This window comes from Aspergillus vadensis, assembly GCF_003184925.1.
Source record: "Aspergillus vadensis CBS 113365 unplaced genomic scaffold BO88scaffold_5, whole genome shotgun sequence".
Taxonomy (NCBI): domain Eukaryota; kingdom Fungi; phylum Ascomycota; class Eurotiomycetes; order Eurotiales; family Aspergillaceae; genus Aspergillus; species Aspergillus vadensis.
Window position 1 is genome coordinate 112,667 of NW_020292043.1, and position 23,574 is coordinate 136,240.

Here is a 23,574-nt window from a genome sequence, read left to right on the forward strand (position 1 = left end):
TCACCCCCGCCAACCCGAGGCCACGATAACATCCCGATTGGGAAGACAGTATCCACATTAGTCATCATCCGGGGCTCAGGTACCGCGTTGTAACGGGGATGTATGATGGTATTCATGCCTAAGGTGTCTCGGGACATTGCCTAATGTGGAGCGCATCTAACTAAACTATATCGGAGGATGTAATGACAAAGGTAAGCCAAACATTACATTTGATCGTATAGAGGTAGACAATCAGAATTCAAATGACATGAGCCACTCTAAGTGATTCGTGTAATACAGCCGTCATCTTTCGCTGAAGGTCAAGCGTGGGCAGTAGCCGCCCTTCTCTGTTCAGCTGCCTCACCCCTCAAGAACCTTGCAACTTCACCTCCGGCGTTGGCCAGATGGCCATTTGTGGGTTTGTTCTGGCTCGAATTACCGAAAAGACACTGCCATAGATCATCCTTCTTCACCATTTCACCTCCTGATGCCCCGCCGGCCATTAACTTGGACAGTGCTGCATCTTGCATCTCTAAAGAGTTAGCCGAATCAATGGCAGTTTCAGTGAGATTGGGTATAGATGTTCCATTGTCCGAGGTACTAGCGAGCTGTTTTTCCTGCTTTTTCTCCTTCTGCACTATGTGGGCTAGGCGACGCGACACCGAGAGGTCATAGATTGACTGCTCGACAGTGTCGGAAACCAGATACATCCAAACAGTGGTTGGCCGATGTTGGCCAATGCGGTGTACACGAGCGATAGCCTGAAGCTCAATTGCGGTGTTGATCAAAGGCTCACAAAGGAAGACATGGGTGGCATTCACTAAATTGAGACCGGAGGAATGTGCTTTGGCGTGTAAGAGGAAGCATTCGACCTGAGTAACGATGAGAAGTTAGACGCTGATTGCTAAACATGATTGGCAGGATATTACACTTACTGCAGGGTCACTTTTGAAGGTTTGGATGCCATCCTTGGCGTCAACGCTGCTGAAACCAATCTTGAACCGGGAAAGCGCATTGGCGAGGATCTCAAGAAAGTTTTTGTACTGAGAAAAAACAACCGACTTGGCCCCAGGATCATGCTCCCGAAGCCATAAGATATGCCGTGCCAAAGTATCGATCTTTGTGCCATAGGAGCTATCCAGGTCAATGTTTTTGATTTCTTTCAATGTGCTCGAGCTTATATCGGCATATATAGAGTTTTTCGAAGGACGTTCAAACTCTAGTTTAGTTGGCGCTTTCTCCTCCTGCACCACAAATTCTTGTGGCTTATACGTGATCTGGTGGAAGTCGTTTGCTCTCAAGCGTTTTTTGCACGTAGGGCAAGTTCGATGCTGATGCCACCACATTCGCAAGCAGTCCTTGCAATATTTGTGACCGCAAACCGTCAGAACACCTGTATTTGGTTAGCACCGCCGCCACTTGAGGGCAATGACTTTTGTGCTGCTGATACTGACCGACTTCAAACCCAGACTGGCAGATGACACATATCCTTGATGTCTCGTCTGAGCCAGACTCATCTCGCAGATGGATTAGGTACCGACGTTTTGCTCGCAAAGACGAGATTTTCTCGTCAATCTCACTCTCCTTTTTGAGCTTCGAAGTGAAGAGTGTCACATCCAACGGCTTACCAACACTGTTTTCATCATATGGGGCAACAGTGTCAGATATCTGCTGCAATTGGCGATAATATTCAAGCCGATTGTTCATCGTATCTCGAAACATCTCAACCTCCCTCTCCAAGCTGGAAGCAGCCTTGGACTGTTCAGCTGCCAGTTGGCTTGCATGTCTTAGCACAAGACTGACATTCTCGAGCTCTGCACGCGCCCGAGAACTTCCTTCATTCGCTTGCCATTCAAGCGCGGTGGTCAGGCTGCGAAGCTCGCTGATAATGCCTCGAAGGGATCCGAGTTGCGGATCAGGCTTCAGATTACTGCGTAGGTTCATCACTTCCAAGAATAGGGTTGGAGAAGGCCCTTCGCCCTTTTGTGCTTGGATAATTCCTTGCTTAACTTCATGGGCAATGAGAACGTTTTTTTGTCCAGTTAAGCAATCATGACGGTCGGCGAACATTGCGCGCAAGGCTTCCATATAAACGTACATTTCATCCTGGTGCTTAGTGGATTTTTCATACTCGTCACCTTCGAGCTCCGACTCGTCCTCTTGGTCGATGAGTGACTGGGAGAGGAACTTTATCATGGTTTGACGCCAGTTATCGTACTGTGCAGCATGCTGATTCATGGCTTCACAAAAGTCTTCGAATTTCTCGATCACGCGCCGACCTTCTAGCCCTGTGCTATATACCTGAGACTTCATCTTGGGAATGTTCACGAATTCCTTCTTGTGTGACTTTTCCCTTATCAATTTCATGTAATGGCCGACCTTTCGGGATATATCAACCAGCATCTCCTTCCGGATGGCTTTCGCTGTGGTATACGCCTCCTCTTCCTGTTTCTCGAGAAGTTTGAATTGTTCAGAGTCATGTTCAGTGAGCCTCGGATCTGACTTGATCTGGTAATACGCGTTCCCCATGAAGAACACACAGATATGTTGGACCTCGAGAGCTAAGCGCAATCTCTGACGATATGTACCAATGCGGGTGTTCCTTTCTGTTTCTTCCGCCTCGTTATCACTTAATGAGTCTACTGACACAGAATCTTGGTTATCGCCTGCGGATGTGACTCGACTCTTCATACGTTCCGTTTGCAACCGGTCCCGACATTCTTTAACGATTGCACTTGCTCGCTCCAGGCACTCCTTCCAAAGTTGGAGTGCTTCATGCTTGCGCATTGCGTTCTCCAGCAACTGCCCCCGCCGAAGCTGAGACAGGAGCAAAGTGCGCTCTTCTGTATGTATGAGCACGTCATTCTGGTCGATCATGACCTCGAGCACCTCATTCACCGACCGTAAGGGACCGTTGTAGCCAACGCCCAAAGTCCGGCGACCGGTGCCTGCAGGATGAAGGCAGGTTTGACGGAGCCTGACTAGCCAACTTCGCATCTTCTCAACCACTGACGGGTCATTAGGATTCCATTCATCAGTTGTCGGTGCGCCTGACAAATCAAGGCCACAATCTTCACACATCTGCTCGTACAGTTGGCCATAATGTTGCTCTTCCACTGCAGTAAAAGGGATTGTTATAACGACCCTCTTCTGTGGTGGCAAACGAAGCTCATCGCGAACATGATCTTTACTATGACGAAGGGCAATTGTGTGAACTATGTGTGCTAAGATAGATCGGAAAGACACGCATAGCCTGTTCCAGATGAAGCCACAATAGGGTTCGTAATGAAGAAAGAGCAGCAGACCCAGAAGATCCGCAATATCTTTACGAAGAGGCGTTCCAGTTACCGCCCAAGCCAGTTGACGTGGGATCAGACGAGCAACTCTCGCTGCATTGCTGACACCGCTCTCAATCATCTGTGCTTCATCTAGGCAGACCCGCCACCAGGATATCTGAACAAGTGGCGTTCTTCTTGCCTCGAAACGCTTCTCATGGCGCAGATTTCGCTTTGGAGCATCACCGGAATAGTGGACCTCCCGAGCAAGAACGTTGTATGTAGTCAGCACAACATCATGATCCGATATCAGCTCGACCAGTTCATTATCTGCGAGTTTTTGATGACGCTGGATCCCTTCATAGTGATATACACTCAGCCCTGGAGCATGCAATTCAATCTCTTGCCGCCATTGCTCAAGGATCGCCGGGGGCGTTATGATCAATGTCGCTCTTGATGTCTTCAAGCCGTCGACGCGTCCATGCTGGCCTGTATCCTCCGAGAACGTGAAGCGTCGATGGAGGCAAATCAGGGTGATCATTTCGACCGTCTTACCTAATCCCATCTCCTCGGCTAGCACGCCCCCGTTAAGGACATTCTCGGCATCATACCAGCTTGTGATATTGGAAGTAACGACCATAAACAACTGGCTGGCGAAACACTCTTTACCATCCGCATCAGTAAACCTAGTAAAGGACACTGGCAGGTCACTGGTAGACTCCCGCTTTAAAGGAGTAGTTCTCCCGTCTGGTTGAAGTTCCACGCCTTCCCTTTGCAACAACCACCTGACTGCCCTTCTTTGAAAGGGGAAAAGCTGACACTCCAACAAGTCACACTTAATATCTGCCGATGAAGCAGGATTGTCTGGTGGGACATGTACATTGTCATAAAAGTCACGTGGTGACCAACCTGTTGCACCTATATCCCTACGGTGCTTTTGCCGAAGATTTTCGAATACTGTGTCATCATCATCCCGCAAGATGTATCTCGAGAAGACTTTTGCTGGACCAGCCGACATCTTATTGATGTCTGGGATATCAAGGGAGTCTCTCCAGATGATGACCGTCTCCAAGCTGAACGTCTTCCCATCAGACAGACAGTGGAGAGTAGATTGATAACAAGTTGAAGGAACATTCTTTTGAAAGTGGTCGGCGCAAGCAAGGCTTGAGGCGAGAGACAGATGATTACCCAATACAACGAGCTCAGGATCAGAGCTTTCAATAGTGAAAATTGTTTCACGCCCCAAAGCCGACACTAGTGCCAGGCTGAGACAGCTATACAGCCCTTCATTCTGAACAGTAGCAGACTGGGTCGGAGCAACCCTATTTACATCGAGGATGACAGGTACAGTATCCAGCGGCTCGATAGCACCATCCTTGTCATCTCGATCATGAGTTGCAGAATCAAAATTCTATCAAGCATCAGCAAGTTGGTCTAAAGAGACCCGGGAGAGGCCGGCTTCTGTCACACATGGAGGATACATACCAAGCGCAGATTGAAACGCGCCAGTGGTATGTAACCTATTGGTACTCGTGAGTCCGATAAGCCATTGAGCTGTCTAAGAGCCCGAGTTGCCGAAGCCAGCTTGCGACGTTTACTCGGATGCTCATGGGTCACTGGCTGCTCGGGCCTGACGAAGACAGTGGCCAATGATTCCGGGACATTGCCTGAAGCGTAAAGATTAGTAGGGAATATTAGGATATGCCACCTAAAAGGTCGAGGATTTATACCAGGATAAGAAATTTCTGCATTCAGTACAGTCATGCCGCCCCCTCTTGTCTTTGACGCCTCGACTTGCCACCAAATGAATGTTGAGTCGAGTAATACTCTCTCACTGTTGCTCCGATACGGCGATCTGATAAGACGATCTCACGTGCTGATAGGGCTGGGTTATGTTAAGTCCGGAATCCTTCCGTTCTAATGATTTGCTTAGTCAGTCAACCATGACTCGGTCATGGCCGGTTCTGTGCTTCCAACAATAACTACAAATAGATAGATAACCCAGAGGCCATGGAAGCTTGCTCTGCAGTGACGTATAAGTTGGAAGATATAGTTTGAGTCTCATCTACATTTGATCACGTTTGGGTCTCATACATGTTCGCACCATGATCTCGGGCACCGTATGCCTCCTAGCTGTCAGTGTCCGATCTCTGCTCTGGACTCGCCCTGTTGCTGGAATTACAGCGTTTCGCAAGTGAGATGGGTTATCGTTACTCACTTATGATAGGATTCCATGGGCCGTATTTCTGTTTCTGTTGTTCATGTACGAACCATGTAGAGCTGGCGCCTGGCCTTATTCTGCAAGATAATTTTCTCTATTCTATCTAATCACTGCTTTACAGGTTATTCCTTTCGCTTCCAAGGGCCTGCTTACAACATCTATTTCAGGAACCCGGATCTACAACATAAATTCCGCATGCGGCATCATTAGCTGGACTCCGTGTCAGAAATTTTCTCGCGGACCTACACTGTCACTCCCTCATCTTGTGCTTTTGAGCATAGTGGTTTTTCTTTTAGGTACAGCGCCTACTGTTTTCGTGACCAAGTAAGTGCCATGAGATGAATGGACCAGATGACGGGAATTGATCGACCAAGGTAGAGGCACAATAGCAATATGCAGGACGTTTTTTCGCTGTCCTATTCATAGAGAACGCCAAATCCTGTTGGCTAGTAGATGATATTTAGCTGATATGACCGTTCCGGACCCTGAATGCGATTATGGCCCTCGTGTATTCCAAATCATCCCCTAGAGCTGGAAGAGCTCCCTCAACTGTCTCATGGTGTCATCAGGGTCCTCAACGGAGTGACCGATCGTCCTAGGGTCACTGTAGATCTCGTAGTCGTTACCACCAGGGAATGTCTTGTCACCGAAGAAATGGATCGTCTTATAATCGATACCCGTAATATCTTTCTCGGCTTCGACGTGTTGTAGGCAGTAAGTCTTGTCCCAGCCGGTCGGGAAAACGTCAAACGAGATTTCGCCACCAATGGAGTAGCTGTTCAGAACTGTTAATAACTGTAATGGCCATACGCAGTCACTGGAGGCCTGGTGATTATATTACATACCTCAAACCATAGTCAGGGAACTCCTTCTTAAGCGCATCGACAAGATCGCGGCGGATGTTGTGAATCTTGTCATACCTGCTCATCAATTCAGTCAAGTGGTCCTGTATATGTGAGCACCGAGCTACCGCTCATATACATACGCTTCAAACTCCTTCCGTTCCTCGGTGCTAGCATTTCTGCCAATCGGGCTGACGTTGATCATGCCATTGCGGAACTCGACGAAGGTACCGCGCTTCTTAGGGATCTCCAAGTTGGCGATGTACTTGAGCAAGAAGTTGACCAACTTCTGATATTTTTCTTCTCCCAGCCATTGGATGAAGCTGTTGCTGAGAAGAGGCTTGCCCAGGCGGAAAGCGGTCAAACCGTTCTCGGCGAAGCAGAAATCGAATAGGGTTGTGACGTCCGTAGTGTTTCTACCGAGCTGTTCTTGCTGCTTGGGAAGATTCGAGCCACCGACCTGACAATGTGAGACTGCGCGCTGACCCTAAGAGAAATGAAGACAACTAACGAATCCGATCGCGCACTTGTGACGCAGCTGAGAGAGAAGCGTGAGCATCTCCGGGGTGACATTCTATAATCGGTGTAAAAAAGAACAGATTAGTCTTCCAAAATACTAAACGAATAGACAGAGCAATTCCAAGGAGTAATCAGTTCAATCTTGCGAACTTACAGCACGGGCAGGCGTTAACGTCTTGTCGACATCAAAGAGACAGATTGTGCCCTTGAGGGGGCGGTCCTGCAGGGCAGGATAAATGCCGGCTGCTTCAGTGGCCATAATGAATATAGATTTAGAAGAGAGTTGAGGAATAAGGTAAGTGAGAGAGACTCTGAAGCCAAAGGCGCAATTGACTGAGGGGCAATTGGACTATGTATCTTTTCAGGGGCGGACGTTGTGACAGCCGCATGCGGTGAGCTGGAGGGACAAGCGGGGGTTCCAGACAAACATTCTTACAGCTTAACCGTATCGGGCGGCTTCCAGACAGCTAGGCAGTGAGGCACCAAGGCCAGGCCCAAGGCGGTCAATCTCCGATTTCTCCATACGGATGATCCACGTGGGGCTTGCTTCGCTTATCGATAAGTATGATAAGCCATACGGTGGTTACTGAAATATCGCAGTCAAAGGCGTAAATGGTACTCCGTGCATCTAATATTGCCGCTGCCATTGTGCCTGTTCTTCTTCCATCTGTAGTCAATATTAACTATGATACCGAGCGTACAGGTAGTATTTATGGTGTATGCATGTTCCATTAAGACTAGCTACGGGCCAATAAAATTCTTGTATATGAGGCAGACAACAACGCCAGACCGACTCAAAGGACTCCTTTTCATCGCGTGAAACGTCAACGGCCCATGGTCGTCTGAAAGACCTTGGCTGCTAATTCACTCAAAAGCCTTGCTCGATCTGTTTGAGGAAGCTGGAGGAAGACATCGTAAACGCTCTTTCCTTTGGCATCTCGCACTGCACCAAGACGATTGCCAGCGACTGCGCCAGCCAATGCTCCAGGAGCATTAGCTACGATGAAACCGAGAGCACCCCCACTAATTCCACCTACAACGGACCAGAACCGAGACGTCGGGTGTGAACGAGTCTGACCGTCAGCATCTGTGCCTTCGCTAGCAAGGCCCTCTTCACGCAGCATTTCTTCGAACACCGACCCGAATTGCTCATTTGCACGTTGCTCACTATCAGCAGTGCCAGTGCCAAAGCCAAAAGCGGACCAGGGAAATCCTCCTGCACCTCCATGGGGCACTTCCTCCTCTTCCTCCTCGACACCGCCTGCCATCCTCATCGCATCATACTCCCGTCGGCGTGATACATCTGACAATGTGTAATAAGCATCGCTGATCTCCTGAAACTTGCGTGTCCGAGCTGCCCTCTCTGGCGAGTCGACAGGGACTCTGTCTGGATGAGACTTCAGAGATTCCCTACATGGTTCAGAACAGATCATGGTTGCAGCATGATGGGCATCGGCTCACCTTTTGTATGCATTGCGAATCTCTTGTTGTGTCGCTCTGGGAGACACTCCCAGTACCTTGTCTACATTTGGCTTTGATTAGTTCGGACACTTTCCATACAGTATGTAGAAGTTGGCATTTCGTACAATAATCGCGTTGTTCTAATCCACAGTCAGTTCATATGTTAAAGCCATGAAACACGTTTGTGCACGCTTACTAGGCATGTCTAAATATCTCTATGTTAGAAGATGTGCCGTGCTCCAAGCTCAGATGGTGAAGAGCCAGATGAGTGTAGCTTCATTCGTGTCCACCCTTCCTGAGAGGTCATTGACTTGGCGGGGGAAAGATGACGTCGACGAGGCATTCATGCCTCAGGCATCAGGAAGCACGGAACGAAGGTTCGGCCTTTTCCACCAGCGACTCGGTTCTGACTAAACAGCAGAGACGGGAAGCCCCTGAGGGCAGCACCAATCATGGGGATGGCGCCAAAGTTAGGACGCCCGGAACCACTGCCACCAGCCACTCGTAGAGAGCGTTGTACGTACGCTGCAGATGCTAGCCACTGCTAGGAACACACTAAACAGTAGGCACAGTTCAGTGGTTAGTGATGGTTTTCAGCTTTGCCTCCTGCACAGACGGGGGAGTCTCACCTAATCCCCTCCCCCCTTCATTTCATTTAACTTCCCTCACACGGCTTGCCATGCTACTTTAACCCTCTCAATTGCACGCTTTCTAGGAGACTCGAAGTTGTCTCTGATAGATATTATTTGCAGTCACATTCAATTGACAGCAGTGTGAACCACCCCAGCTTGTGACTCGTCCAATATCCGCACCGCAACTTAGCTGTGGAGCTGCCAAAACGCCTGGACCTCAAATTGTGTGCATTTGCAGCACGCTACGACTCCGCAATAGCGCGATTGCTTTTTACAGACTTCACCAGCACACAATACATCTGGAGGGGTCATACTTTCGTGCCTCCAGCCATCTTTATCAAGTAATTCGCTTGGAAAAGTACTGTGTCAGCATTGGTCGAAATTCCAAATTTGAGCCTGCCAATAAGTCGCTCAAGGCATCCATAATCAGGAACACCGATTCAAGATGGGCTGGTTTGATGGAAAATCTTCATCCTCATCTTCCCACCACTCTCATTCCCGCCGCCGTTCTTCCCCCTCACGACGTTCCACTTACTCAACTCATCATCCTCGTCACTCTGCTCCCTCGATATTCAGTCTGAACGGTGGTGGTAGTCGCGTCGGACGCACCAGCCCGTCCGTGCTCTCTTCGTCCTCATCGCGGCGCGCACGTCCCCGAACAGGCTTCGTGCAGAAGGTGGTTCGCGCCATCAAACGCTTGCTCCGTGACATTTACGACTATGCGCGTCAAAACCCAGTGAAGGTTCTCATGCTGGTTGTCATACCGCTCCTCACGAGTGGTGTTCTGCAGAAATTGCTCGCCATGATCGGAATCCGACTGCCAAAGGGGCTTTTTGGCGGGAATTCATCGAAGCCCAGTGGCAACAGCATGTCAGACAACATCAAGGGTCTCATGAACATTGCGAAAATGCTGATGTAACCTACTGAGGCATTGCTTTAACCTCTGTATTCCAGCGCTTCTGCACTTTGATGTATGAATGGGAACATCAGCGAGGATTAGTCAGAAAAGATAGACACGACACGATCATGATATGACAATGACGATACGACGCAAACTTGACTTGATGCTTCTTGGTTGTTACGATGTCCGTTGGCGGTTGCGGGTAACTCCAAAGAGTCATGTTCCCGATATGTTTCTGATATTTATCGTTTACGGTGTTATGCAAATGTTCAAGTATTTAGACACGATTTCAATGAAACGTCCCCACGGCCTTCTGGCCTTCTAAAATATTTTTTGGACACCAAACACTATTTGTACACATGCAATGCCAAGAATTGTTCGTAAGCTCTTTGAGAGGGAAAGCATCGAACCACAGAGAATACCGCATATCAAGTAAGCGGGTTTCGCTATCTATGTCGGATTCTTTACGATCTCTGAGACCGCTTTCCCCGCCTCCTTGCCTTGGAAGGTCTTGCAGAGCTGGCGGTGCCTTCAGTCGAATCCTCCACGACTTCGGAAAGCTCCTCCTCTGACTCAGCACCGCTATCCACGGCATTTGAAGCGAGCAACCTGCCAACCGTCTTAGAGTAAACCCAGCCCGGCAAGCGGAAGACCATCGTGTCACGAATTGTCGGACGCTGAATCTCATCGACGTCGAGCAAGAATTCCTGACGCTCGCCATCTTCTGTTTCCTCCTCCAGGAACACATTTCCAAGAGAGTCGACAATCAGTACCTTCCCATTCTCAGCAATCACCTTCTTCCGCTCCCCGGTGGGCTCCGTCTGAGGCTCGGAAGTGGGCGTGGCCGTTCCCGAGTTCCGGGATGTCGCCCGGCCACCTTTCTTGCCCTCCTTGCGGTTCTCCCTGTCCATCATGCGCTTTTGGCGACGGTTCATAGGCATGGCACTCTGTTCGGGCTCCGGAGCCGGTGCCGGAGTTGGGGCAGGAGCTGAGGCACCATCAAGACCGGGGATACCCCGGACACCAGATTCATCACCCCAGGCAGCTCTCCTCGCTTGACGGATGTAACGATCGACGAACTCCCGCTGGCGCTTCCAGCCCAGCACCAAAGCAGCATAGTGCGCACCACCACCAAAGACCAAGAACAAGCCAATAAGCACGGATCCCAGACCAGGACGGAATCGCGAATAGTAGTAGCCAGTTCCCTTCCACTTGGGGAAACCATTCTTCAGGAAATGGTCGTAGCGCTCGCGACCCGGGCCACGGAGGATATTAGCGACGGTGTTGAGACGAGCGGAGCGCTCATGAGCCTCCTTCACGGCCGCGGCGATTTCGCGCTTCGAAGGACCATTGTTGACATGGACACCGGACTTGGAGGACTTGGAGCGAGACTTGTCCTTGGAGCTGTTGGCGATGAAGGACCGCTTGACTTTATCGGGATGCAGAAGTCGGGACTTCTGACGGTAGGCCTTGCTCAATTCATCTTGGTTGGCGTTGGGTTTGGCGCCGAGGAAATCTGTCCGTTGGGAAGATGGTCAGTGGCGGGGGACTTTGGAGATATGGAAGGGGAATTTGTTTGCTCAGGGGAAACGTACCGTAGAATGTCACATTAGGACCTTCTGCAGCGGCGAGTTCGTCATTGATACGGAAGATTTCATAATCTGGAGAGTCGCAGAGAATTAGTATGTGGGAATAGAGAAGTTTGCGGGATAACAGAAAGGAAAAAAGAGCAGCAACTGACCTTCTTTGGTCCAAGCCGCGGCCAGAACAATCAGGGCTACAAACGCAAACAGACGAAGTGCGATAGACCTCATCGTGGAAGAAGGGAGCGGTCAAGCCGCTGGACCCAAAGCGAAAGAGAAGAGAGCGAATGAAACAGAATGAGCAGTGGAGAATAATTGGTGCGCCAAACAAAAGACTACATGCAACTCATGTTCATGATTCAACAAGTGGTGAAGTACTTTGTAACTTGTTCTTCCTCCGAAAACAAGATAGGTGGAATCCTCAGGCGACGATACCGCCAAAGCAATGATCTGTCATCAGGCAGGAATGGCGTTACGCTTCCGTGACGAGAGAGCTAGGCCTAGAATGGGCAAATCCGGGTTCACCGCCCAGATCGGTATGGAACGCCTGAAACGGAATTACGGTACGGGTCCAGTGGAGTCTGCAGCTGCACGACGTGGTCCAATAAAGGATCCAAGGCCAGGTGAGGAGAAATCGAAAAGAGGAGATAGGTAGATGGAAATGTGATTGATACCTAATGTTTGCAGAAGTGGCTATTCCAACTCACAGGCTGGCTGGCAGTAGAGAGAGGGGGTGGTGGTTGGGACAGCTGGGTTTAAATGCGAGACAAGTCCCCTCTAGCAGTAGTGTAGTGGATAGTGAGTTACTGAGTGCTCTTCTTCCTCGATCACTCTCGTGGAACAGGGTATATCAGGCATGGAATTGGAAAAGCAGTGGAAGATGATTGACGAGAAGTGATTGGGATGGCTTCTCGAGTAGTCAATCCTCAAGAGTGATCGTCTAATCTCTCTTTCTATCGAGATCTCTTCTTCCGCAACCAGCTTCGAAGGGTCTGTCTCTCTACCCTCTCTCTCCACCCATTGCTACCCTGCTTTTCTATTCTTAGCGGGCCTCATCCACCGTGAATCTTGATTGGATTCGAGAGGTCCATGAAACCGAAGCAGTGACTGGAGCAGTGACTCAAGCGTTGGATCCAAACGTGCCTTGTTTATTTGCCTTGCCCGCCATTCCTCCGATACCTTATAAGAAGCACCCGAATCCACTTCGTCTTCACAATTAACCTTCTTTGTTGCTGGGCGGTACTCTCAAGCCTGTTGCAAGGCGGATCGGTACCTGGAGGGTACTTACTTCAGTTACTTTGTCTGTGCTTCCCGCCTGGACCGCCGGGGGGGAACAACCAACGAAAAAAATACCGGGACCAGTACTGGAATACGCCTAGACTAGTTCGGTGCTTCCAGGCTGCCAAAACGCCTCGTTGGTTTTGCTTTCGGGCCAGCTAAGCCGCTTCCAATCTTCCTCGACAAAAACATTCCCCGGTCTCTCTTCTCTCTCGGTCCTTCCCCCTTTTCTTTACTGCTTTTACTACACTTCATCTCCATCATCTTACCGTCTTCAGTCTTCTCATACCTATCACTATTTTCCCGATTTACTTCATCTCATTCAATTATCATTCTCCTACCTTATCATTCAAATTCTCCCCGAATCTCCAAAAATGCCTCTCCAGATCCCCATTGATGCGATTACCTCGCGCTTTGGCGAACGGTTCAACAGTGTTCGCTCTCAATCTCTCGGCACGCGCTTTGCCAACCTGCGTCCCATCTCCGAATTCTTGGACATCAAGCGTGTCTCCAAGCCCGCCCATTTTGGCGAGGTCCAGAGCCGTGTGAACTACAATCTGTCCTACTTCTCCAGCAACTATGCCGCCGTCTTCGTGATGCTCAGCATCTACAGCTTGCTGACCAACCCCCTGTTGCTTTTTGTCATCATTCTGGTTACCGGTGGTCTTTACGGCATCGGAAAGCTCCAGGGTCATGACCTGGAACTGGGCTTCGCCCGGTTCAACACTTCCCAGCTGTACACCGGACTGCTAATTGTCGCGGTGCCTCTGGGATTCTGGGCCTCGCCCATCTCCACTGTGCTCTGGCTGATCGGAGCCACCGGCGTGACTGTCTTCGGCCACGCCGCTTTTATGGATAAACCAATCGAGAATGCTTTTTCCGAGGAGGCGGTCTAGGTGGTCGGCCGCGAACTCCTTACGGTATGCCCCGATGGGGAAGACCACCGGGGGCACGAGTGGGGAGAGAAAACAGACGTGCAGCTCCATGGGTGGACGGTGCGGCACGGGTCGAGGAGATTGACAGCGAGGAGGAGGATGCATACGCTCGATCGGCGTATGCGAGGCAGTCGGCGGGTCGGGACGAGGATGGAGGGTCTAGGTTGCGCAGGCGGAAGATGGATTACGATGATTATGTGGACGAGATGAATTCGATTGATGGGATGGACTATGATCTGCGTGAGGACATGGACAGCACAGTGGCGTATGCGGTTCAGCTAGCCATGAAGGACAAGGAGGAACGGTTGGTGGATCAAGCCTTGGAACGGATTCGACGCGCTCAAAAGCAGGGCCAGAAGAACGTACGACTTTCGGGTCGAGAAATGGAGGCGCTGGAGCGCAAGCGCATGCAGGCAAACCGGACTCCTGATCACGACTACCGGAATACAAGTCCCCAGGTTTCCCCCGGTGGCAGCCGATCCTCGAAGCCGCCGGACAGCCCCAGCAGCAAAAGGGGAGCGCAACGGATGGGGTCCAATGCCTCGACAGCGAACAAGCATGGTGTGCCCTCACCGTTAGCCGAGAACAACGCTGCCTATGCGTTCTGGGCCTGGACCTCGGGGGCCTCTGGCGGGTCCCCAGCTTCTGCACGTTCGCCATCTGCCCGCACGCCTACAAGCCAAGCACCGCCTCGATCCCCGCTCCAGCCAGCTTACGCCTTCGACCGCCTGGCTTCCGTCCCTCAAATTCGCACACCGGTGGGCGTGAAGAGTCCCTCTGTGCGTTCCCTCCCTGACGATCCACAGTGGGCGCCTCCGTACCCTCCGCCGTATACAAGAGAACCGCCGCCGTACCCGACCGATCGTCGACGCCCCGAGCCAACTCCATATATGTCAGGCTACCGCAGTGTCTTTGACGATTCTGCGCGTAGCAACAGGCGAGGTGTGACTGCTATGCCGGGGGCTGCGATGGAGGGGCGTCTCAGTGCAGAGGAAGAAGAGGAGGAAGGAAATAGTTCCGATAACAGCGCCATGGTTGAGCGCCGCGTGGCCGGCAGTACGCCGACACGGGGGCCAATCGGGCGAGGCAGTCGACCCCGGAGCAGTCGATCTTGAACCCCCGAATCGTGCCCTTTCACAACGTTGCTTTCTTTTCTATCATGGGCGGCTCATGTCGCAGCTGATTTAGCCTTGAATGTTTCTTGCGTGGATTCCCATGGTTGATTTTCTTGCGCGTATAAAACGTAATGGAGTTCGTCTAGAGCGGGTACCTGAAATGATACTATTGATAGTGATGATTTGTTCTCCAAATCCCATCTTAGTAAATGTTAGTAATGTAACGTGTGGGGAGGTCCCCAAGTAGTAGATCGTGGTGGCAGTGATGGTATCCCTGCTGACGAGGGAAGCGAGACTAACTCGTGATACAGTTCATGCAAGTCACCGTGGCTGGTGGCGGATCCCGAAACCTAAACGGACTGACTATAAGAATTGTATCGACTGTATAAGACGATCCGAGCAGAATTGTGTCTGCCTAGACTAACTGGGCAAACGATTGGGAGGATGAGCTAAAAGAAGTCGTAAGTAAGTAAGCAAGAGGAGAATGTATCGATTAATTGGGGCCTGAAATGCGAGGAACCGCGGACCGATGACGTCGATGAGGTCATGGGCAAATTGGCTGTGCAAAGAATGCCAATACCCAGCTTCTGCTTTACTTTCACTCAGGATTTACTTTGCAGAGCTTCCGATCCAGCCGGCAGTCCATTGGATAGACTTTGGGATCTACTATGTACTACTAGTAACTCTTCAGCAGTGATGCCACTCTCCTGGCCGGTGGGCCCTCTTCGTCGTCACCATCTGGGCAGCTGCGTGTTAAATTGAAGACGGACTCGGTCTCTCCACCGACCCAGTCTTTTGCTCTTCTTTTCCTTTAGTCACTCTTTTATTACTCTCCTCCTCTCCTCTGCGACCTCCCTCTTCCCCCCCCCCCCTCGCTGCCAATTTCGCCCTCTTGTCGTCGGTCAAGGTGTCACCAACGCAGTCAAACGCCGTCTACCTCCCTCTTCCTGCTGACCCTCGGGATCCATTGATTGACGACAAGCCACTTCCGCCCCTTCCGGCGCCCGCGTTCCACCCGATCGCCCATCGCTACATCTTATACTACCTCGATCAGTCTTCCACGGCAGCTCTTCTTTTTGGCAGCAACGGTTGCTGGAGTGCGCTGACTGTTGCGCTTGCTCGCTGGGATATTTACTACTTCATTGGAAGAGGGGAAGGCAATATATAAGTAATCTAGCGAAAATGTGGATCATATCGTTTTGGATATTTCCGATCATCTCGGCGTGCACATGGATTGGTAGCGTCTCCCCCTTTACAATTGCGAGTCAATCGTTCCGACAGAGACTGACAAGTCCCTTCTAGCCATGTTGATTGCGATGCTGGCCACCTGGGCCAGAGAAGGATCGCCGATATATGCCAGTATGGAGACGGGTCAGACCATTGCGTAGGTGTCACGCGACCTTGGATCTAGTATGCAACTGCAATGCTGATTGTACACCTTTCGTGGATTTCTAGATATATTTCCGATGTTGGAGCACAGGGTCTGAAGCCGCTGTTCATTGCGGGCAGCTGCGTCACTGTCGTTTTCCTTGATCTCTCTTTCCTGTCAGAACGCTGGTTGCGACATGCGGGTCAATTGGTCCCGAACAAGGGCAAGTTCGACAAGGCCTGCGCAATCGCGTCCATTTGCTTCTCGATCGCGGGCGCCTTGGGATTGATCCTCCTTTCGATCTTTGATACTCTTCGTCATCCGAATATGCATGATGGCTTTTTGATCATGTTCTTGTTAGTATTTGATCGCACATTCGAAGAGAGAAACCCTCCGAGGCTGACATATCTGCAGGGTCGGATACTTGATTAGCGCCATTCTCATTTGCTGCGAATACTGGCGTTTGGGAATCTTCTACCGCTCCCAGCACCGAGTGCTCCTGGCCAGTTTCATCATCAAACTCTCATTCGTCATCATTGAAATTGCGCTGGCCATCGCTTTTGGTGTCCTCGGCAACAAGGGCGGTCATTACCGGAACGCAGCGGCAGTTTTGGAATGGGGTGAGTGATCTATAGATGACATCCAGCAATATGGATAGATTGGCTAACTGAGAACAGTTATTGCGCTTATCTTCACCTTCTACGTGCTTTCTTTCGTGATCGACCTGTTGCCCTCGGTGCGCACGCGCAAACATGTGCCGCAGGGCGAGAAGGTGTCCCGAAATGGACAAACGACAGCGGCCTATCCCGATGGCACATACGACTACGAGGAGCCCGTGACGACGGACTCGGCAGGGCCGAATGCGAATTACTACCGGGGACAGCGGATATAATTAGGTGTTCTTTTGAGTAGACTCGGTGTGGGATATGGTTTGACTATTTGGAACGATATTTACGATATATACCCCGTGGATAAGAGTGGTTGTATGATGGAGCTGATTTGTTTGATATATTCAGTTCTTGTTGGTGGTGTTGATGTTGACGTCTCTTCGGACCTCATCTGCGATCCTTTTGCACATATTGATCTATGACGTTGACTGTATAGTACGTGCCTAATATCTGGATAATGTATGATCATTGAGAGTAGTGATACATTCAATCTACTACCAAACTAAATACCAAAGACGCCATGACAACGCAGAAATGATTACATTATATCATCGAGTAAGACATCATCTAGACCTTAAGAAATCAAATCTACCTATACATCCACCCCTTGAAATAAAAATACCAAGAAAACAATGTAAGAAATAAAGAAATAAATAAATAAATCAAGCCAACAACACCTCCCTAATCCTCTCAACCTGCTGCCTCCCCACCCCAACCGTGCCCAAATACCCCTGCACCCCACCATACCTCTCCTCCAAATGCCCCCGCATGGTCTCCACAAAGTGCCGCGGACACTTGGTATAATCCTCCGACAACCCCAACAATCTCACCTCCTTCATGCGCTCCTCCATCTCAATGACCAACTCGCCCTCAGAACGGAGATAATCCTCCCTTATCACCTCCTCCGGCACCACATCCGCCACAAGCAGAAGCAAAAGAATGATGATAAGACCCGTGCGATCTTTGCCTTGCGTGCAGTGAATGAGAACTGGATAGGCACTACTATCCTCAATCTCATCATCGCTGCCATCTGCGGTAGAGGTAGAGGACGTGGATGTACCAGAAGAGAATAAATCAAATAACGTCTTTATCTCCCCATAACTACTATCCAATGTATCAATGCCTAGTCCGACCAGTCCCCGCGGAGACATGACTTGCTGTCCGACTATTTGGACGGCTGCGGGGCGGTAGCCTGATGCTGCTAGGGCTAGGACTTTGCTGTATTTTTTTTTTTCTTAGTTTCGTTTCTTTTGATCTCTAGTGATTTTGGGGAATGATGATTTTTGGGAAGAGAGGGTGAGTGGGGAGGCGTACAAGAAATTCCACCAATCCAACTGCCACAGAAGCGCCCGCTCGAATGCTTTTCCTGTTAAGCTGACGGGGAAGCGAGTGACGGTGGGGAGATCGGGGAGGTGGATGTCTGTTGATGTTGATGTTGCTGATGGTGATGATGATGCTGTTGGTTCTGGTGCTGGTGCTGGTGGTGTTGATGTTTGTCTTTCGGGTGACTCTGTTGATGATGATGACTCTGTTGATGAAGCAGCAGCAGCAGCAGCAGCAGCAGCAGCAGCTAGTTCAGCTAAGCGCTTGTTGGTAGCTATTTGGTGTTCGGTACTGTATTTTCTGTCAATATCAAGGATATTATTAAGAAAGTTCAAGGTAGAATAATACCTCGATCTCAGATCCACGACCGTTGAGATATGGAATTCGTCTACAAGACGGCGTTTGTCGCGCTCAGAGGCATCGTCTAGCTTTATTTAATTGAGGTGATGTTAGTACATGTTTCAACCATTCCAAATGTCATCGATATACAGAATTTGTAAAATGGTAGGTATATATACCCTTGCACTTCGAAAGAGGATACCCTCTTTCAACACCCTATACAAAGCTATTAGTACACAGCATACGATATATTGATAGTATATAAGGATATGCATACCTTTTCCCAATCAACTGGTTAATCGTACGCCCAACATCCCGGAAATTGATAATGTTGTCGAACGGACGACCCGGAGAATCGAGATCAACGCTCGATTGGCGGGGATGCGAAGAAGACATGATTATCTTATCTGTCTTGTTCCTCCAGGATTGAATGTAATAGAGAAGAAAGAAGGAGGGGTTTATATATAGTACAATTGCGGTGTCCGTGATAGTCTTTGTGAAGATTCTACGCAGGCAGAATAAGGCCAGACAAAAAAAGTGGGACAAGAAGTGATGGACTGGGAGGTCCGCTGTAATAAGTGCAGAAAGGAGAAACCCGAAAAGAAAAGAAAAGAAAAGAAAGACAAACAACCGCAAACCGGGCAGTCAATCGACCTAACGAACGGGACTAAGCATGCAGGAATCCAGCAAGATATCTTGACAATATCCGAATGGCCCGGCCAAGGCAGAAAAGGTGGAGGAAACGTGGATGCGCCGATGGGGAGCCGCGCGGCAAATGGCGGTGGAGCTTCAGCCATCAATAACACTACTTAACTACTATCTTTATGGCCCAAACTATTATCTGCTCGCTGCAGTGCCGCCCATCGTCGGGCCAGTCAGCTTCTATTCTCCCTACGATCTACAGATAGTTGATATGTTTCCACCCGCTGTTGCATACTCATCTCCCCGGTTACAAGCATTTGCATTGTCATTCGCACACTAGTTATCAGAATTGAATTTATCCGCGGTTCCATCACTGTCTGCCCAATCCTGGATCCGACTGAACACACAGCAAACAGCAATCGCATCCAACAAACACCCAGCCCTACAGAAGTACACCGCAGTAGCACCGTAACCTCAGTCAGAAGATGACACATTAGTGGTATGTACCCCAACTCCCACCCTCGTAAAAGTACACAGAAACAGACACAAGAGATATCCCTACACAGTAAGATCAAACCAAGCCCCCCATTCAAATACAATAACAGACAATAAAAAACATCAACTCATATCAATCACAACTTCTCCGAAAACCTTGACTCCCGCCCAGCCCCGCTGCTCGCTCGCTTTCCCCGAACTGTTGGGACAGACAGGCCTTGTTCCGCCGCGCTCGCCCGTCGTTCCTCCGTCTCCACCCCCGGAGTGGGGATGGCCTGCGAGCTTCGACGAGCAAGATCATTGCTTCCAATCCCTTCAGTCTTCCCCTCCGACGAGCTCTTGGAAACAATCTTCTTGAACCCACTCACGAGACGACTGCGCCTATCTCCAGCGGATTCCTGACCTGCCTGGCCGACAGCTTCCTTCTCATCTTGGCCTTCGCTGACTGACATCCTTTTACTCATAACACGAAGGTCATTGGCCGTCACCGGATGGGATCGAAGCGCTGCTCCTCGCGAGTCGTCCTCGGCAGCTGCCTGGTCAGATTCTTCAGGGACAACAGGAGCAGCCGGGAGTTCGGGAACTTCGGGTTCCTTCTCTTCTGGATGAGCAATATCCCAAGCTCGCCCGTCTTCGTCTTCAGATTTCTGTACTGGCTCGGCTCTTGAGATCTCTCGAGCTTCCTGTGTTTCTACCCTCTCAGTTGCCTGGGGCTCCGGCAGTTGTTCCGTCTCTTCAACTGCCCGGGTCTCTGGCTGCTGTCCTGTGGCTTCAACTACCTGGGTCTCGGGTTGGTGTTCTGCCGTTTCACTCACTTGAGCCTCTGGCTGTTCTGCAGCTGGCCCTGGTTCCAGTGAAGGGACCACTTCCAGCGTGTCCTTGCCTGGCTTCGTAGCTTCGCCTGCTGCAGGTCCACTCGGGCGACGGCCTAGCCGACCCTTGAACCATGATCTCAGCTTCGACTCGGACTTTGAAATGGCCTCACCAGGAGCAGTCTCCGTGACAGCACCTGCAGTTGTCCCCTGAGCACCCTCCGTGGATGTCTGTTGCGGCGCAGTCTCAGCGCGTGCCTCATCTGCTGCTCCGTCAACAGCCCCAGTTAACGTGTAGGTTTCGTTCTCAGAAGTGCGCTTCGACTTGCGGCTCCACAAACGGGCTTTCTCCTCTTTGTATTTGGAGTCGGTCCTCAAAGAAGCTATTGCGAATGATTAGTCTTTCTCTCCAAAGGGATCAATCAGCAGAACAACTCACCTCTCATGCGTCTCTCCTCTGCCCTTGTGTCGGCATCTCGCTCGCGTTGGATGGCTTCTCGTCTCTGAGCTTCTTCCTCATCAAGGCGCTGCTCTATCTCCCTAGCTCTCTTCGTTTCCGCACGGTCCGTGATTTCATCAAACGTGGGTTGCAACCGGGAACGAGCGAGAGCCTCCACATCTGCCATGTCGACGTATTTCTGGGAGCTGATATTCACGCGGTCGGCGAGCTGGTACTGCGCGTCCGTCTCCTGTCTCTCTCTTGCTCGCAGTAGGGCGGTTTCCTCCAGTTCCTTCTGCATAGCGGCTGGGGCGCGCCCTGTCTCTGCATAAACACGCATCTCCATGTCTTGGATGGTAGCATCGACATTTCTTCTCGCAGCCTCCATCAGAAGCGCGCGGTCCTTTTCTCTGCGCTCATCCACCGCATCGAGCTTTGTTCGCAGACTATACATCTGGCTTCTGATCTCCTTCGACCTTTCTGCGTCAACCGAAGAAGCATCACTGTCGATTGATAGCCTTCGTCTGCGGACTTGTAAGCTGGAGCGCGTTGTCTGGGGCTCGATTCCGTAGTATTCGCGGTAGATGGCCGCCTCATCCTGCATGCTGGCCAACTTCTCCGCCGCCCGCTTCTCTGCGGCATCCTGTAAGCTAAAAGCCTGTTGCAAGATCATCGGCTCTGCTCCCGTCGCTGTCCGCTGGGAGCGCATGCGACTGGGGCTGATGGGGCCCTGCTCCTTGGCCTCGACGACCGCATACATGTCACGTGCCATAGAGACTGCTGCAGCCTGCAGGATGCTCTTCCGTTTGTAATCCTCCAGCTCCGGTGCGACGGGAGGGGTGGCGGTGTAAAGCCGCGCATTGGTGTTGGCAATATGCTGGATCCTACTAGCTTCCATAGCGTTGTCGAGATCTCCAAGGACTTCACCCGCCTCCATTCCCACGTGAGGCGCCTCTGACGGGGCGGAATCAGCTCTCCTTCGGTTAGCATATAAAGCACCCGTTACCGCATAACGCGTCCTATCTCGGCCTGTTGTACCGGAACGTGATTCGACCGTCTGACCAGCTCCGGACGAGTCATACTTGAGGTCTGAAGGCCCAGTGGAAGAGCTGACAATCGACCGACGGTCTCGGAGAACGAAGGCCGCAGCCTTGTAGCCTTCCAGGCTTGGCACATCGGATGCGCGCTTGTCGTCCACATGCTGTGTTGTAGCTGCACCTTTTGTCCCCCATCCTTTGGATTGGGCGTGAGCGAGAGCGGCTACTGCAGATGCATGGCTAAATCCAGGGCGGGAGCCTGTCGCCTTTAAGGCTAGGTAACAGGCGGACAGTCAGTACTTGGGGGGATTGGTCTTATGGCAGAGTGAATACAAATTGGCGAAGTCTGATACTTACTGGCTAGTTCCGTTTCAGCTGTCGAGGGCTCACGAACTGATAATTTCCGTTCTGGATGGGTTACATAGAGAGCGGCTGTTGCAGCTGTGCATGGTGTTGTGTTAGCTGTGGATTCGCGTCTCGGTATACAATGTAGAGTGGGACATTAGGACGCATGAGATCATCGATTATAGCAGCGTGGAGATATGATAAAGTAGGGTAGGGATGTGAAACAGGCTAACAGGGCACAGGGCCGATCAGGAGCCCAGGATGCAAGGACGCAGATCGTAACTCACCTTGATCCGCTAAGCGGGCAGACCGGGAGCGGCCGAGGGTAACGCGTTCGACGGGCGCGGGTTGTTCAAGGGTGGTTGCCATGATAAGATAACGACGATCGTCTACAGGGTAGAAGAAGGCGAGGCATTCCTGACGAAGAGGAGATGGGTGGAGGAGAAGGGAAGGAAAAAAAGAGGAGGAGAAAAGGTAGGGATTGGGAAAGGTTAAAGGGTAGGCAGCAAAAGGGAAGAAACGTTAAAAGGTGGGTGTTGTAAGAAGGGGGAGGGGATAAAGTTAATGACGCCGATGATGCTGTGGGTAGAGTTTCATGAGGTGGTAGTAGTACTGGAGAGTTAAGTATGAGTAAGTAAAAACACAGTACTGTTTAGTTTCGGTTAGTAGGCAGAAAAAGGGAAGGAACGACTGGACACGCTGATTGGGGAAGGAACAGAGCAAGAGCTAGAGAGGAAGAGAAGGAAGGAAGCTGAGAAGGGAAGGTGCGAGTGACATCAGTGCCGGGAGCTGATGTCATGATGAACTGAACAGACCCGAAAATGGTTGCATTTCTTGCTTCTTCCGGGGGTGCCTGGCAGCTCTTGTCATCGACTTTTGACTCTTCTGCAGTTCCTTCATTCAGCCTTATTCCATGGTTCCAGTTCTTCACTAGTGGGATGGTGAACTTTAAATATCTACATCTACTACCAATAGCACAAAACAAGTCTGACGAACATTATTCCCACGGTGGATGATCAGGCACTCATACACTCATGCACACTGCCTGGTAACGACAACCATCATGCATCCCATCCACTAGCTAGTCTAGACTTGCACACGCAAGCACCAAGTCTGGGTCTGTGTAACAACTAGACTAAGTAGACCCGGAGCCTTCAGATCCAGTCCCGCCTAATCACTTTTAGTGTTGAAACTAAATGCCATAGCCATTGTTATAACTGGTGGTCCGGATGAATTGCGCGCGGACCCGGGGTCATGTCATCATGGCAGTGCCTGCCTTGCTCGTGCTATTCGCTATACCCCAGGGTTGATAATATCGCAGGGCTCTTAAAGATGCACGTTCCCCCCCGCAGCCCAAGGGATTA

At 50.7% G+C, this 23,574-nt stretch overlaps 9 protein-coding genes across 9 annotated transcripts; 4 read left to right on the top strand and 5 right to left on the bottom strand.

Moving 5' to 3' along the window:
• Positions 1 to 68: 68 nt before the first annotated feature.
• Positions 69 to 5,054, bottom strand: BO88DRAFT_485911 (putative SNF2 family helicase/ATPase). Its single transcript, XM_025712377.1, has 5 exons — positions 4,985 to 5,054; positions 4,740 to 4,921; positions 1,434 to 4,665; positions 915 to 1,372; positions 69 to 851 (listed from the first exon to the last, which is right to left on the bottom strand). The coding sequence occupies exons 1-5, from the start codon at positions 5,016 to 5,018 to the stop codon at positions 300 to 302; spliced, it is 4,458 nt and encodes a 1,485-aa protein (XP_025565183.1). The 5' UTR covers positions 5,019 to 5,054; the 3' UTR covers positions 69 to 299.
• Positions 5,055 to 5,555: 501 nt separating this feature from the next.
• On the bottom strand, positions 5,556 to 8,582 carry BO88DRAFT_360592 (PMM-domain-containing protein). The gene is made up of 9 exons (XM_025703856.1): positions 8,494 to 8,582; positions 8,423 to 8,437; positions 8,298 to 8,358; positions 7,666 to 8,219; positions 6,991 to 7,082; positions 6,829 to 6,891; positions 6,461 to 6,777; positions 6,321 to 6,395; positions 5,556 to 6,250 (listed from the first exon to the last, which is right to left on the bottom strand). The coding sequence occupies exons 1-9, from the start codon at positions 8,498 to 8,500 to the stop codon at positions 6,001 to 6,003; spliced, it is 1,434 nt and encodes a 477-aa protein (XP_025565184.1). The 5' UTR covers positions 8,501 to 8,582; the 3' UTR covers positions 5,556 to 6,000.
• A 534-nt stretch (positions 8,583 to 9,116) lies between these two features.
• Positions 9,117 to 10,071, top strand: BO88DRAFT_226974 (uncharacterized protein). Its single transcript, XM_025702042.1, has 2 exons — positions 9,117 to 9,287; positions 9,360 to 10,071. Exon 2 carries the CDS (start codon positions 9,375 to 9,377, stop codon positions 9,846 to 9,848), a length of 474 nt encoding a protein of 157 aa, XP_025565185.1. The 5' UTR covers positions 9,117 to 9,287; positions 9,360 to 9,374; the 3' UTR covers positions 9,849 to 10,071.
• A 34-nt stretch (positions 10,072 to 10,105) lies between these two features.
• BO88DRAFT_402735 (putative endoplasmic reticulum DnaJ domain protein Erj5) lies at positions 10,106 to 11,794 on the bottom strand. Its single transcript, XM_025706183.1, has 3 exons — positions 11,572 to 11,794; positions 11,426 to 11,491; positions 10,106 to 11,346 (listed from the first exon to the last, which is right to left on the bottom strand). The coding sequence occupies exons 1-3, from the start codon at positions 11,642 to 11,644 to the stop codon at positions 10,295 to 10,297; spliced, it is 1,191 nt and encodes a 396-aa protein (XP_025565186.1). The 5' UTR covers positions 11,645 to 11,794; the 3' UTR covers positions 10,106 to 10,294.
• An 887-nt stretch (positions 11,795 to 12,681) lies between these two features.
• Positions 12,682 to 13,772, top strand: BO88DRAFT_226996 (putative COPII vesicles protein Yip3). The gene has a single exon (XM_025702043.1). It carries the CDS (start codon positions 13,066 to 13,068, stop codon positions 13,585 to 13,587), a length of 522 nt encoding a protein of 173 aa, XP_025565187.1. The 5' UTR covers positions 12,682 to 13,065; the 3' UTR covers positions 13,588 to 13,772.
• BO88DRAFT_227119 (uncharacterized protein) lies at positions 13,151 to 15,204 on the top strand. Its single transcript, XM_025702044.1, has 2 exons — positions 13,151 to 13,205; positions 13,475 to 15,204. The coding sequence occupies exon 2, from the start codon at positions 13,614 to 13,616 to the stop codon at positions 14,739 to 14,741; it is 1,128 nt and encodes a 375-aa protein (XP_025565188.1). The 5' UTR covers positions 13,151 to 13,205; positions 13,475 to 13,613; the 3' UTR covers positions 14,742 to 15,204.
• Positions 15,205 to 15,698: 494 nt separating this feature from the next.
• BO88DRAFT_402739 (Frag1/DRAM/Sfk1 family protein) lies at positions 15,699 to 17,099 on the top strand. The gene is made up of 5 exons (XM_025706184.1): positions 15,699 to 15,978; positions 16,044 to 16,125; positions 16,197 to 16,466; positions 16,525 to 16,730; positions 16,788 to 17,099. The coding sequence occupies exons 1-5, from the start codon at positions 15,924 to 15,926 to the stop codon at positions 17,000 to 17,002; spliced, it is 828 nt and encodes a 275-aa protein (XP_025565189.1). The 5' UTR covers positions 15,699 to 15,923; the 3' UTR covers positions 17,003 to 17,099.
• Positions 17,100 to 17,409: 310 nt separating this feature from the next.
• ptyA (putative tyrosine/serine protein phosphatase) lies at positions 17,410 to 19,159 on the bottom strand. Its single transcript, XM_025709416.1, has 5 exons — positions 18,718 to 19,159; positions 18,620 to 18,656; positions 18,450 to 18,529; positions 18,093 to 18,392; positions 17,410 to 17,996 (listed from the first exon to the last, which is right to left on the bottom strand). Exons 1-5 carry the CDS (start codon positions 18,834 to 18,836, stop codon positions 17,441 to 17,443), a joined length of 1,092 nt encoding a protein of 363 aa, XP_025565190.1. The 5' UTR covers positions 18,837 to 19,159; the 3' UTR covers positions 17,410 to 17,440.
• A 221-nt stretch (positions 19,160 to 19,380) lies between these two features.
• Positions 19,381 to 22,776, bottom strand: BO88DRAFT_402742 (uncharacterized protein). Its single transcript, XM_025706185.1, has 4 exons — positions 22,498 to 22,776; positions 22,223 to 22,306; positions 20,829 to 22,139; positions 19,381 to 20,772 (listed from the first exon to the last, which is right to left on the bottom strand). The coding sequence occupies exons 1-4, from the start codon at positions 22,577 to 22,579 to the stop codon at positions 19,715 to 19,717; spliced, it is 2,535 nt and encodes an 844-aa protein (XP_025565191.1). The 5' UTR covers positions 22,580 to 22,776; the 3' UTR covers positions 19,381 to 19,714.
• Between the last annotated feature and the right edge of the window lie 798 nt (positions 22,777 to 23,574).

Excerpts from the sequence above, each read along its gene's own strand:
- BO88DRAFT_402735 (XM_025706183.1), bottom strand. The coding sequence starts at position 11,644 with ATGAGGTCTATCGCACTTCGTCTGTTTGCGTTTGTAGCCCTGATTGTT. Across the intron at positions 11,492-11,571 it reads CGCGGCTTGGACCAAAGAAG|ATTATGAAATCTTCCGTATC; the intron begins GTCAGTTGCTGC and ends GCGACTCTCCAG. Across the intron at positions 11,347-11,425 it reads TCCTAATGTGACATTCTACG|ATTTCCTCGGCGCCAAACCC; the intron begins GTACGTTTCCCC and ends CCCAACGGACAG.
- BO88DRAFT_227119 (XM_025702044.1), top strand. The coding sequence starts at position 13,614 with ATGCCCCGATGGGGAAGACCACCGGGGGCACGAGTGGGGAGAGAAAAC.
- BO88DRAFT_485911 (XM_025712377.1), bottom strand. The coding sequence starts at position 5,018 with ATGACTGTACTGAATGCAGAAATTTCTTATCCTG. Across the intron at positions 1,373-1,433 it reads CCAGTCTGGGTTTGAAGTCG|GTGTTCTGACGGTTTGCGGT; the intron begins GTCAGTATCAGC and ends AACCAAATACAG. Across the intron at positions 852-914 it reads CCTTCAAAAGTGACCCTGCA|GTCGAATGCTTCCTCTTACA; the intron begins GTAAGTGTAATA and ends ATCGTTACTCAG.
- BO88DRAFT_402739 (XM_025706184.1), top strand. The coding sequence starts at position 15,924 with ATGTGGATCATATCGTTTTGGATATTTCCGATCATCTCGGCGTGCACA. Across the intron at positions 16,467-16,524 it reads GGCTTTTTGATCATGTTCTT|GGTCGGATACTTGATTAGCG; the intron begins GTTAGTATTTGA and ends ACATATCTGCAG. Across the intron at positions 16,731-16,787 it reads AGCGGCAGTTTTGGAATGGG|TTATTGCGCTTATCTTCACC; the intron begins GTGAGTGATCTA and ends AACTGAGAACAG.
- BO88DRAFT_402742 (XM_025706185.1), bottom strand. The coding sequence starts at position 22,579 with ATGGCAACCACCCTTGAACAACCCGCGCCCGTCGAACGCGTTACCCTC. Across the intron at positions 22,140-22,222 it reads AGCTGAAACGGAACTAGCCA|CCTTAAAGGCGACAGGCTCC; the intron begins GTAAGTATCAGA and ends CCTGTTACCTAG. Across the intron at positions 20,773-20,828 it reads AGAGGAGAGACGCATGAGAG|CTTCTTTGAGGACCGACTCC; the intron begins GTGAGTTGTTCT and ends CATTCGCAATAG.
- BO88DRAFT_226996 (XM_025702043.1), top strand. The coding sequence starts at position 13,066 with ATGCCTCTCCAGATCCCCATTGATGCGATTACCTCGCGCTTTGGCGAA.
- ptyA (XM_025709416.1), bottom strand. The coding sequence starts at position 18,836 with ATGTCTTCTTCGCATCCCCGCCAATCGAGCGTTGATCTCGATTCTCCG. Across the intron at positions 18,530-18,619 it reads TCCTCTTTCGAAGTGCAAGG|CTAGACGATGCCTCTGAGCG; the intron begins GTATATATACCT and ends AATTAAATAAAG. Across the intron at positions 18,393-18,449 it reads GTCGTGGATCTGAGATCGAG|TACCGAACACCAAATAGCTA; the intron begins GTATTATTCTAC and ends CAGAAAATACAG.
- BO88DRAFT_360592 (XM_025703856.1), bottom strand. Across the intron at positions 6,892-6,990 it reads CGTTAACGCCTGCCCGTGCT|AATGTCACCCCGGAGATGCT; the intron begins GTAAGTTCGCAA and ends CACCGATTATAG. Across the intron at positions 6,251-6,320 it reads TTCCCTGACTATGGTTTGAG|CTACTCCATTGGTGGCGAAA; the intron begins GTATGTAATATA and ends AGTTCTGAACAG.
- BO88DRAFT_226974 (XM_025702042.1), top strand. The coding sequence starts at position 9,375 with ATGGGCTGGTTTGATGGAAAATCTTCATCCTCATCTTCCCACCACTCT.